This window comes from Mesoplodon densirostris, chromosome 18 (assembly GCF_025265405.1).
Source record: "Mesoplodon densirostris isolate mMesDen1 chromosome 18, mMesDen1 primary haplotype, whole genome shotgun sequence".
NCBI lineage: Eukaryota > Metazoa > Chordata > Mammalia > Artiodactyla > Ziphiidae > Mesoplodon > Mesoplodon densirostris.
The window spans coordinates 50,687,475-50,700,353 of NC_082678.1; the positions used below are offsets into that span (position 1 = coordinate 50,687,475).

A 12,879-nucleotide genomic window follows, 5' to 3' on the forward strand; every position below is an offset into this window, starting at 1 on the left:
CAAAGCCAGAAGGGAAGGAGCCTGGCATTTGCTGAGCTCCTGTTACATATGAGCCAGTCCCTAGGTTAGAAACTGTCACCTCTACTGTCTCATTTCATCTGTACCGCAATCATGAAAAAGATGGCATTTTAAGCCCATTTTACTGATAAGGAAGCTGAGGCTCCAAGAGCAGGGCAGGGCTCAGGCCCACTCGGCAAGCTGTGATAGAGCCCAGGCTCTGACAGATCCAAAGCCATGCTTTTCCCTTCTGGCTCTGAGTTCATCCTGGGCCGGTGGTCTGGAAAAAAAGCAAGAACTCTAAGGCATGACTCCTGAACTGTACAGGCGGAGGCTCTGGTTCAAGCCTCAGATGGCCTGGCCTGTGACTCCAGGGCATGTGAGCTCCATACGAGGGCCTGGCTCGTGAGCCGCAGGAGGTCAGAGAATGGAGAGGATTGTTGCTGGGTTGGAGTTGGCCAAGAGCAGGTGTGGAAGAGGCTTAAAAAGGGGTGAGACGGGTGGGAGTCTCTGAGGAAGCAGAAGCGAGGAGGGAATCCCGACTCCACTCGGGAGCTTCCCACATACTTTCACTGAGTCTTCCCAAGGTCAGCCCCATTTTAGAGATGAGGAGACCAAGGCTCAGAGAGATGAAGCAAGCAATGTGGTCAGAATCGCATTACTGGTAGGTGGCAAAGCTCAGGTCTGATTCCGTTGCCTCTGAAACTTTATAAGGCCCCACAGAGACACACACAAAATCAACCTCAATCATAGCAGCTTTGTGCACAGAGCTTGGGATCTGGAGTTTAGAGAGAAGAGTTGTAGCCTTGCCTCTTCTGATTACTGTGTGACCCAGGGTCATGAGTGTCCTCCCAGAGCTTCAGTTTCTGTTATAAAATTGGCATGCAGTCATCTTCTGGAAACTGATAGACGTTGGCAAAGCCCCCAGAGAAGCCATTGCTATGACCCGCAGCACCTGAGTTCATTGCTCAAATCGTGCACTTGCTCATGGGGCCAACAAGAATAGAGCGTGGAAGGGGATGTGTTGAGAACGTGAGTACACGCTGGTCACTGTCTGCAAGGCATCTGTTCAGCGTAAGGCTTTCTCTGAGCATCTCCCAGGATAAGGCCCATGAAGGGTGCTGGGGCCATAGAGAAGAATCAGACAAGGTGCCTGCTCATGGAGCCATTGGGGACAAATGAGGGAACAGATGAATTCTCACAGTGTGATAAGGAGAACAGAGCAGGTCCAAGCCTAGACACAAGGGCAAGTGTCAGGGAGGGTTAGGAGAGGCTTCACAGGCCAGTCATGATGAAACCAAGCTGGGAGAAAAGGCGATCGCCAGCAGTAATCTCCGACAAAGCCCCAGGTCACAAGCCCCAATCTACCACATGGAGAGTAAGGATTAGATCAGTTTTCCAGCCTTTCTTTCTCACACCTGTTAAGCTCCTAGAACCACACCAGGCTCTTGCTTTGAGTCCCCTGAATCTAAAGCAAAACAGGAGAGCAAGAACTTCCCAGAACTTCTTAAAGTCCTTGGTTCCAAGATGAGTTTTGCTGCTAACTGTGCTGTGAGTGAGACATTGAAAGACCATATTTTTCGGCCTGCTTTTATCTTTGTACAAAACTGCCAACTTCGTGAAACTTAGTAAAACAACCAAGAGAAACTTAAGAGTAATTTTACTAGCTGAGTCCAATTTTTTTGATGTGTATCTCTGTGTGTTGTAGGTCTATGCAGGCATCATACATGTGTGTTGTGTATGCGTATCTGTGCGTGACTGTGTGTGTATGTCTATGTACCTGTGGGTACCTGCTGCTGCCTTTCTATTCCTCATAGGGTCATGGGTTCCCTGATTCTGAGAGGTGGAGGGAACCCTGAGGCTTTGGATGATACCTTCCCCTCCTCTGGGCCTCAGTTTCCTCTCTTATATAAAGGAGGGACTTGAACTTCATGATTTTGAAGGAATCTTGCAGATCTTACTGTCCTTAATTTCATCACTCAGCATATGGTTTAAGGACTTCATCCAAAGAAGGACAAAATAAGAGTCAAATGTTTAAAGCTGCAGTGGCAGGGGCTGGAATCAGACTTTGGAAGGATAAGGTCCCAGACAGGCCCACCCCAGTCTCAGGAGAGCCATGAAGCTCCTAGTCTGAAGCAAAAGCTCTGAGCATATAAGGCTTCTCCCAAGGACTGGGATTGTGTCCCCCAACCCCAGGCTGGCTGCCAGGCAAGGGGCAGAGTCTTGCCCCTTGTGACCTTGTGACCATGTGACCTGCAGAAAGGGAGAAGTACTCCCAACTTAACTCCCCTCAGGGTTCTAAGGAGGGAGAAGGATGGAAAAGCAGCCATCCAGGAGACCGCCCTCAGCATGAAGTGTCCTCAGGTTCTACTGTGGCCCCTGCAAGCTCCTGATAAGCAAAAGGGCCCCTGCCCTGATAGCCCCAAGTCTGCTAATCAGGGTCCGCAGACTACCCCGCCCAGGCTCAGACTCTCCTTCAGCCCACACCCTGATCGCCTGCCCCTCCACCCAACTTGAGGCCACAGTCACAAGATCTCTGGCTGGTGGAGATATCTCTCCTCTACCTCCAGGACCCCTGAGTGCTGTCCATGCTCACCCCTGGACTTGGCCCCCAGGGTCTAAGTGGAAACCTAGCCAGCGAGTGGCATGAATTTGGCCCTAGTGCCTGAAGGCTTTACTCTGGGAAGGGAGCCTGGACTATCTGTGGGGTCACAGGACAGGAAAGGGGGTCGCAGGGAGGCAGGAGTAGACAAGGATAATTCCTCACTGGGTTGGAGCACCTGGGTCTATAAAGGCTTCTCACCCACATTTCTCACTTAATTCTTACAACTTGGTAAGATACGTATTATCACCAAAGCTCAGAGCAGTGGCATTTGCCCTCAGTCACACAGCAAGAGAGTGAAACAGGAAAGGAGAGAAGGAAACTGACATTGGTTCATGCACGCTGGGCTCTGATCTGGGTGTTTGACATGAGTGCTCCCATAATCCTTGTAACCACCGCTTGAGGTAGGTTGGACGGCGCCCATTTTGCACTTGAGGAGACTGAAGCAGAGAGCACTTGGCCCAGAGGCACAGAGCTGGATGCAATGGAGTCGGGACTGTCACTCCAGGCCTGTTACCTCTGAACCTGGGCTTTCTCTATGGCCTCCAGCTGCTTTCAAGAGTATTTTATGAATTTTCAGATGTTCATCAACAGGTCTCGGGACTACCCTGGTGGCGCAGTGGTTAAGAATCCGCCTGCTGGGCTTACCTGGTGGCGCAGTGGTTGAGAATCCGCCTGCCGATACAGGGGATACAGGTTCGTGCCCCGGTCCGGGAAGATCCCACATGCCGCGGAGGGGCTAGGCCGGTGAGCCATGGCCACTGAGCCTGCGCGTCCGGAGCCGGTGCTCCGCAACGGGAGAGGCCACAACAGTGAGAGGCCCGCATACCGCAAAAAAAAAAAAAAAAAAAAAAAAGAATCCGCCTGCCAATGCAGGGGACACGGGTTCAAACCCTGGTCCGGGAAGATCCCACGTGCCGCAGAGCAACTAAGCCTGTGTGCCACAGCTGCTTAGCCTGTGCTCTAGAACCCGTGTGCCTAGAGCCCGGGCTCCGCAACAAGAGAAGCCACTGCGATGAGAAGCCCGCGCACTGCAACGAAGAGTAGCCCCCGCTCGCCCCACTAGAGAAAGCCCACGCACAGCAACGAAGACCCAATGCAGCCAAAAATAAATAAACTAATTAACAAGAAGCAACAGGCCTCACCTGTGGCCTTCAACAGCGAGCCCCGGTGGGAGGCGGGCGAGGTTTGTTTAATTAATTTGTTTAACCCCTTCTGTGCGCCGGCACTAGCACTGTGCTAAGTGCTTTACCAGCAGCTCATCATCCAGCCCTCACAGCTCTGCGAACTGGGGACTGTTATTACAGGGATGGTCCAAGAAAATGACTTGCCGGAGAGAGCCACAGCTTTGTCAGCCTGCCTCCCCGGGTCAAAATCTCTCCCCTCCCCCACATGACATCAGGCATCCGACGTGAACGCTTGTTTAGTCACTACTCTGTGGTAGAGATACATTGGTGAATAAACCAGGCCCTCGGGATTATTTGCTTAATGTGAATAATCACACAAATAAACGAGCCCATAACAGGGGGATTTAACTAGCCAGGACAAACTTCTCTGCAGAAGAGACACTTAGAGATCTGAAGAGGGAATAAGAGTTAACGAGACAAGAGAGGAGGGAAGATCATGCCAAACAGAGTCAGAGCATGTGCCAAGCCTCTGTGACAGCAGGAGGTAAAACACCTCCAAGGAACCGAAAGAAGTTTGGGTCTCTCCCCTCACTCCCCATCTTGGCCTCATCTGCCCCACAGAGGCGGGTGTAACTGCTTCCCAGCATACACACCAGATGGTCTAGGAGAGGGGAAGGGGAGGGAGCGGAGAAGCAGACGTGCTCCCCAGAATGGGGGTCCAAGGAGCAGTGGCCCTGCTTTGAGGAGTCTCTACTCCAAGTCTCACCTTTCCCAGAGGCAGAGAACCTAATACTGCCGGGCTCTCACTCTGGGGGCCTTGAGCTCTGACGAACAGCCCCTACCCTTTCCTAAGCTGGCTCCCACGTGAGCTTGGGACTCAGCCAGCCACCCTCAAATGTTCCGGCAGAGGACCCCTCCCCCTAGAGGACCTTGCTGTGGCAGAGGTGGGCAAAGGGTCCGGCCCCCTTGGGTTCAGCATAAACATAGACAGGGGCCGGGGGACTGAAATTTAGGTCAGAGCTTGCCCCAAGATCCAGCTGTCAGGACCCTCCCTGCCTTATAGAGATTCAAACATTCCCATCACCAAAAAGAACCACCACCACCTCCCCAGGGCTCTGACCAGCAATTAAGCCCTGCAGGATGGCTGGGGTGAGGCTGTTTTTTCTTCAGCCAGGCCCAGGCCCAGCAGGCTTAGCAAGGTCCATAAAAGAGTATGTGACAAAGGGCCTAATGGAGAAGGACCAGTGACCTTCAGTCCAAGGAGTCTAGCAGGGAAAGGGTTAAGAGGCAGGGCCTTCCAGAACCCGGGAAAGTGCCCCACCCAAGGGGAGGGGCCAACTGGTGGATTAAAAGGGAGCAGCTTGAGTGGAGAGGCAGGAGGGACGGGGTTTCTCTACTTCCAAAGGCCTTAGTCTGCAGTTCCAGCCCCAGGTAAGTGGTCCTCCTCTGGGTCTGCTTGTTGGTATGACCAGAGGAGATCTTCTGCTTAATTATGTGATCTCTGGCTTGTTAAACTCCGGCACTGGCTCCCTAAGGACATCTCAACAGACCCTACCTCTGACGGGCTCTTTGCATCAGTCCCCTTCAGGCTGCCCTTGACCACAGAACCAAGGGGATGCCAGCTAGAGAGTGGGGAGCTGTGTCCATCCCTGACCTGTGCTGCTGTGCCCCCAGTGCCTGGCTCTCTCTGCCACAGTGGTCTCCAAGCCATGCTCCCTGTGCCTCCTGCAGGGCCCTGGCTGGGATATCATCATATACTGTAAGTTTGTGATGAGACACTACAGTATAGATGATGTACTAGTCCGGGTACTCCCAGCTCTGGAGGCTGATGAGGAGGCCAGGGGTGGCTGCAAGCCCACCGTGCTCACTGCTCAGCCTATCACAGCCTGCCGACCGCCAGGGCGCTTGGGGGTGGCGAGGAAACCGTTACCATTACTGAGTTTAGTAATGGTAACGGTTCTCTTGCTGCACCCAGAAAACGTGCCAAGAAGATTGCTCGGGACCCTGGAGCAGCCTACTGAAGGGAGGGAGACTCCAGCTCAGACAACGGGGTAGGGGTGGAGGGAATGGGTATGTTTTCTCTTTCCTGTTCTAAAGAAATAAAGATGAGACCCAGAATGCTGCTTGTCTTTTAACTTTATTAGCATCCAAGATTGGAGAGGGGGGTGGTGGGAGGGATCAAGGACTTGAGGAGCAGTGGGAGGCACTATCTCACTCAGGACACGTGGGTCCTTACACAGCTGCAAGGTGTACGAACTGAGGGGAGAGGGGAAAGATCTCCCTGCTAACAACTCAGGAAGAAACTCTGGGCCCAATGCCAGGTGGCAACAGTGCTCCCACACCAAAGGGCCAGCTTCTAAGACCTAAGTAGCTACAGGCCCAGGCAGAGGAACTACATGGGAACCAGGCTAAGGTAGATTCCTTCCTCCAGCAGGAGGCACGGCCGGGCAGGGGCTGTGCAGACTCGGACGGCCACCCAGCGGTCAGCCAGCCAGTCACTGTCCAGGCCCGGCTCCGGGCCCTGCAGGCCCCAGGTAGGGGCAGTTCTGGTCAGTGGCTCCCGCCAGCAGCTTGGGCGGGGATGCCTTGGGAAAGATATCAGAGGGTGGTCACTTCAGGAGTTTCACAGACAGGCGGAGCTGAACTTCACAGAGGAAGATGTTCATGAGGTCGCGGCCCACCTCCTGTGCCACCTGGGAGATCACGTGCCCCTTCGGACCGATCAGGATCCTCTGAGGGTGGGGTAAAAGACAGGGACGTGACCCTGCTCTCAGAGCTCCCAAGCAGTCAGGGAAGAACCCCTGCCTAACAGAGTATCGGTCCCTCCTCCAAGCCTGGCCCTGCTTACCATGTGAGATTCTTTGGGCACCAGAAGCTTCTGCTCAATCATCAACTTCCCGTTTGGCCCTTCCTCCCACATTACCGTCTTCTGCACAGGGAGACATCATGACTGGTCAGGCAGGCCCCTACCCACGCCCTCTTTGGGACCCAGCTGTCTGCTCCGGGTGTGTGCCTGATGGAGAGCCCCATGACCCCTGTGCCTGCACCTGCTGCACGTTGTAGGGCACCTCCTGGGGCAGGTACTCCAGGAGTTTCTCTCGGATCATGTTGGCGCAGATCTCCTCAGGCGTCTGGCTGGTGAGGACTCCACTGTGGAACTCCCAGGGCCCTGGCCGGGCCTGTGCCAGGAGGTATTGCTATGGGCACAGAGGGAGTAGGTAGGCATCTCAGTCCCAAGCAGGACTTTCCCCTCACTCTCACTTCCAGGAGGAGGAACTCTGAGGCTTGTCTTCACATGGTGGAAACCAAGGGCCAGGCTATGGTCAAGGCTAACTGACCTTTAGTGTTTTCACATCCTCCTGGCTTAGGGCTGACAACATGAAGATCTCCTGGAAGTGGGGCCAGCCAATCTGCTGAGGGTCTCCCACGGACAGTGTGTTTGGGCCGTTAGCTGCTGGGCTGGAGCAATGGTTGCCCGGCTGTGAGCGGACAGCCTGCCTCGTTTTGAGCTTCTTGCCGTCGACCACACCTTCAGTGAGGGCTGCTGTAAGCTCCAGGAGAACTGACTTCTGCTTCAGGCAATCAACCTGGGGGTGGCGGACGGGCAGAGGACTGTGGTCAGTGAGACGGGGCCCTTGAAGTAGACCCCTTCCTCAGGTAGGGGGTGCTCACCTTGTTCATGACAAGGACGCTGGGGACTTGGGAGAACTGGGTCAAGCACTGGAGCACCTGGGGACTGAGCTGGTTCCGAGTCCACTTGTCCGAGACATCCACAAGAACCACAACTGGGAGTTGGCAGTGTAGAGAGGACAAGGTTACGACCACTCTTTCCCTCCAACCCCCAAAACTTCCAGGGTATGGGATCTGGCCAACCCCCATCCCCCCAAACTGTCAGCAATGAGAGGCCATGACCATGTAAACTGGGCTTCAGATTCCCATCCTGAGCCTAACCCAGATCAGCAGATTCCATGCTCTTCCATGGATCTTCCAACAAAGAGAGCTCCAGATGGTGCCTAAGGGACAGACAGACATAGATCAGGAAGGGTCTTGGGAGTGATGCCCTCCTGAGGAGGGATGGGGTGTGATAAGGGGGTTTTCCAGCCCCTATGGTGGAATCTCCCCACTCCCTCTTCAACACCTTTCCCCCCTACAACTCCCTGTTTCCCCAGCTATTACCTTTTCTGTTTAGCAGGGCTGATGAGGCCAGGTGTGTCAAGTAGAATCTAAAATCAGGAAAGAGAGATGCCCAGACCCCCGACCCCAGGAGGAAAGATTATGGCTGGGTAGTGAAAGGTCACCCACCCTTGATGTCAGGAGCCTGCCCCCACTTCTTGGCCAAGCTGACTTCAAATTTTTACCCTCCAGCCTTGCTTTAATTCTAGATAGAATCCAGGAGAAAGAGAACAACTGTGAATATTTGGAAGATTAGGAAGCAGTAAAGAGGCAGTGAGACCTTTCTGACTAGATGCCAAAGGGGGAAGGTAGAGAGAGAACTGCATAGGCCTAAAGGAAGAGGAGCCCCCTTCCCTCAGAGAAGTGAGCCTAAGCATCATTTTCTTCAGGTCTAACAGTAAGGGAGACCCTCTTAGCTTCAACCTCTGTCCTGTTTGCTGGACATCCATCGCAAGTACCCACCACCTGGGTCTCTTTCTCTGTGATGACCCCCAGAGCTTGGCTGCGAGTGGTATGCACCTTCTGGGAGACAGGGAACACCTGCCAGGAACAAAAGTCCCAAGTGAGGTCCCAGATCCCTCCAGAACAATCCACGAAGGCACAGTAAGAAGTGAGAAATGAAAGGGTGGGGGGTGTCAAGGATGCAGCATACTTTTCGGCCCAGCAGCTGGTTGGAGAGGGTTGACTTTCCTGCATTCGGGGCACCCAGGAGGACCACTCGTAGGACTCGGGGGTTCTCAGGCATGTCCGGGCGATGTACCAAGAGGAGATCCTGCTCATCTGTGTGTGGGAATGGGAGGGGAGTGAGAGGTAGTGCAACCTGGATCCCCTGTCAGGTACTTGGTCCTACCCAACCACAAAGGGAATATGGATACAAGATTAGTGCATCAGGTTGAAGCCGAGACCTAGCTTTGAGATTCAGTTTGTCCATTACTTTGTTTATATGCCTTTATCAAGTTCTCTAACTTCTCTAATCCCCTTAGTTTTCTCATATGTAAAACAGAAATGATATTGATGGTAACTACTTACTGTATAACCTCCTTTTGACAGTTGGCAATTGTGTAAAACCACTCAGCACAATGCCTGGCACTTAATACTCAATAACCTTGTGGAATCGTATTGTGTAGTTGTGCCCAGTAAATGTATGTACATGTGTGAAAGTATCTCTATACCAGATAAAGCCACAAATCCCTCCAGCTCTATCTCACCCTACTAAGGGTACAATGAAGGCTCTGCAAGCTTTCTCAGTCTTTCTGTAATTGCTCCTTATGACACTGCATCGTAATTACCAGTTTCTGTGTTCAGCCTTTAGTCTATGCTACTTGAAGAATAGAGGGTGCTATTTCCAGGTGTACAGTTGACCCTTGAGCAACATGGGTTTGAACTGTACTGGTCCATTTATACGCAGGTTTTTTTGTTTTTTTATTCTTCACTAAATGTGTACTATGCGATGTGCAGTTGGTTGAATCCTCAGATGGGAATCGTGGATACGGTGGAGCTGCATATACGGAGGGCCCACAATAAATTATATGAGGATTTTCGATGGCTTGGGTTCTGCACCCCTAACACCTTTACCCCGAGTTGTTCAAGGGCCAACTGTAACTCAGTGTCTTGATAAGTAGATGGGTCAAGTGTGCTCCCCATGTTAGGACAGAGAGCCACAACTCTTCCATGCCTGTGGCCCTTCAATCTCCTGCTCTATGGTTGTGACCAGATCGGTTCCCTCTGGCTCGAAAACTCTTAGCACCTAGTATCTCTTTCCTATGAGATCCTTCACTGCTCGCTTCTATCTCTCGGGGCCTCAAGATCGTTTTCTGTAATACAGAGCCAAAGACGATATCCCCGGGGCTTTCAGTGCTAAGACCGTGACAGTCCCAGACAAATCTATCTGGGCTCTTTACCTCTGTGCATGGACACGGCGGGGACGCGAACATTCAACGAGCTGTCTGGCTGAGAGAGTCCGAGGAAGCAGTCCAGGGCTGAGTTCTGGCCATTAGGGCGAGAAGCCGAGGCCAGGCGGGGACCAGAGAAGGCCGGGCCCGAGACACAGGAGACGCACCTCTGCTGACTGCCCAAGAGCGAGGGGATCCGGGTCACGCATTCCCTCGCCGCGTCGGGACCCGGCTGCCAAACCCCTAACACGGTTCGAAGGAGCACAGTCCCTCGCCTGCCATGGGTAGCCATCGCAACCGCAAGGCACTCCGGGAACTCCCAGGAACGCACCTATGATTGGACAGTGCTGCGGAGAGGCGAGCGAGCAGGAGAGAGCTAGATCGGCCCAAACAGAGCGGAGGAACTTGGGACATTGGAGGTTGGCTGGGGTTGGACCGGCTCTGGAGACTGCCCGAGGCTAAGGAACGGGGAAAAAGTGTATTTAGAGTTTGTGTGAGCTTGAAGATCGTTTTGGATTCCCATACGTATCGTGTTTTCTTCTTCTCCTAACAAAGTTTTGTAGAAGGCCCTTCTAGCCCTGCCTCATGAAAGACTACATCTCCCACGAGGCCAAGCGGCAAAATCGTTCTCTTAGCGCCTGACCTCACTAAGCGGGAGAAACTCGCGCAACGAAGGAGGGATGGTCCGGCGCGTGGGGCCGTGTACTGCTCCCCCTGAGGGTCTTTTTAGTCCTTTCCAGCCTCAGGCTTGCAGGATCCCCTCCCAGTGCCCCTCTGGCTTGGCCTAGCGTCGGCAGCGGCCTCCGGCAGTCTGTACCTTTACTTTATGGGAGCCTCCTGTAAGGAGGGGTCGGTGTTCCCGATGAGCAGCAGACCCGGATTTCCCTCCTGTAAGACTCGCCTACTATCTCCCCTCTGAGGCCATTCCTTTCTGGAGAAAAACCAGAGGGTCTGCAAAGGGAGAAGAAGCGGCTTAGTCACCTAGGATCTCCCGGACTGCCTTAGCGGCCTGAGGAACCTGATATACCTTGGCCGATCTGTGGCCTTAAGCCCTCTCTTCATCCTTTGAAGCCTCGGTCAGACTTTTGGAATTGAGGGATAAATGTCGCGGGTTTGGAGGTGCTGAGGATACAGCAATGAACAAAGCGGACAGAAATCTCCAGCACGGGACTTGTATCCTGGGGGCCGTGCGTGTGTGTGTGCGTGCGTGCGTGTGTGTGTATGTGTGTATGAGAGAGAGAGATACCTAAGTGACCTGTGACCTGACAGGAATAGTTTCGGTAGGATGGTCTGGGTGAAAGCCTAAATGGAGTGGGCTTAAGAGAGAATGAGGGGAAAGAAACTGAGGGCGGCCAGAATATATATACAACTCTTCCCAGAGGACCAGAGCAAAAGAGAACGGTAACACAAGATGAGGATAGAGGGGTGGAGTTAAGAGAGGGTTTCCTTTTTCTTTTTTTTACGATGGGAGGTTTTTGTTTGCTCATGGTAGTGACCTAGTAGAGAGGAAGAAATGGATGATATAGGACAGAGAGGGGAGAATTGTTGGAGGATGGTAAGAACCAACTGGCCAGGCTGCTGTTGTCGGAGTGGATGCTGAGTGTGCAGAGAAGCTCTTCGTGACATGGACTGACAGAGCCTTGGGCAGCCAGATGCACTGATGGTTTGCAAATGGTGTCAGGTTCCAGCTTTCAGGCTGCCTGCTCTGTTAGTAGAAGAAACAACCTTTTTGGAACATGATATTCTGGATGTTCTTTGGGCATATGGGTGTCCAAAGAAAAAGATGCTACTAAATATGAGACAGCCAACAATCAGAAAAATACAAATCTTCCTTCATGGACAGTTAGGTGAAATACCATTTCAACTGCAATTTAGGTGAAGGGAAAGTTCAGGTTAAACAGTAGTTGAAGAGCTTAATTGCATAAATGCATCGCCCAAGGAACACATATTAAGTACTACAGTGGTGGTAACAGATAGCAGTGAAAGAATCCCAGGGATGACACAAAAACTTAGGGGAAATGAGTCAAAGTGTCTTGTTAATTCTCTTCTTTCCCAGAGATTTTCTCTCAAAGCATATTGTGGGGGGAATTTTGTATTTTGTGAGGTTAGGAGAGACTAATCAAATGAATCAGACTGCCTGGGTTCATATCTCAGCTTGCCACTTATTAGCTGTGTGAGTTTGGACAAGTTATTTAAACTCTCCACGTGTCAGTTTCCTCATCTGTAAAATGCAGATGATAATAAACATTTATCTAATATATGTTCATTTGAATCTAGGGTTTAGAACAATGTAGGCTCTTAATAAATGTTCCTATCTTAAGGCTGTTTTACCCCCTCAGAAACCTTGTTCCATGAATTATCCTTTTTCTTTTTTAAAAAATAAATTTATTTATTTAATTTATTTATTTTTTGGCTGCCTTGGGTCTTCGTTGCTGTGCGCGGGCTTTCTCTAGTTGCGGCGAATGGGGGCCGCTCTTTGTTGCGGTGCGTGGGCTTCTCATTGCAGTGGTTTCTCCTGTTGCGGAGCACGGGCTCTAGGCGCGTGGGCTTCAGTAGTTGTGGCACGCAGGCTCAGTAGTTGTGGCTCGTGGACTATAGAGCATAGGCTCAGTAGTTGTGGCGCACAGGCTTAGTTACTCCACGGCATGTGGGATCTTCCTGGACCAGGGCTCGAACCCATGTCCCCTGCATTGGCAGGCAGATTCTTTTCTTTTTTTAAATTTATTTATTTTATTTATTTTTGGCTGTGTTGGGTCTTCGCTGTTGCACGCGGGCTTTCTCTAGTTGCGGTGAGCAGGGTCTATTCCTCCTTGCAGTGCGTGGGCTTCTCATTGCGGGATTCTCGTTGCAGAGCATGGGCTCTAGGTGCACGGGCTTCAGTAGTTGTGGCACGCGGGCTCAGTAGTTGTGGCACATGAGTTTAGTTACTCCACGGCATGTGGGATCTTCCTGGACGAGGGCTCGAACCCGTGTCCCCTGCATTGGCAGGCGGATTCTTAACCACTGCGCCACCATAGAAGTCCCTGCTATTATTATTATATGTCCTCTACTAGACTGTAAGTTGTGAGAGGACAAATAATATATATAT

At 52.1% G+C, this 12,879-nt stretch overlaps 1 protein-coding gene across 3 annotated transcripts; it reads right to left on the bottom strand.

Annotated features, from left to right (window-relative positions):
- Positions 1-5,851: 5,851 nt before the first annotated feature.
- On the bottom strand, positions 5,852-10,117 carry ERAL1 (Era like 12S mitochondrial rRNA chaperone 1). 3 transcript variants are annotated; one of them, XM_060081307.1, is made up of 10 exons: positions 9,801-10,117; positions 8,552-8,679; positions 8,362-8,439; positions 7,903-7,949; positions 7,678-7,739; positions 7,399-7,511; positions 7,065-7,313; positions 6,774-6,923; positions 6,575-6,655; positions 5,852-6,458 (listed from the first exon to the last, which is right to left on the bottom strand). In XM_060081307.1, the coding sequence occupies exons 1-10, from the start codon at positions 10,081-10,083 to the stop codon at positions 6,336-6,338; spliced, it is 1,314 nt and encodes a 437-aa protein (XP_059937290.1). In that variant the 5' UTR covers positions 10,084-10,117; the 3' UTR covers positions 5,852-6,335. The 3 variants fall into 3 exon arrangements, with proteins under 3 accessions (XP_059937290.1, XP_059937289.1, XP_059937291.1); XM_060081306.1 differs by having other exon boundaries at positions 8,323-8,439; XM_060081308.1 differs by lacking the exon at positions 6,575-6,655 and having other exon boundaries at positions 8,323-8,439.
- Between the last annotated feature and the right edge of the window lie 2,762 nt (positions 10,118-12,879).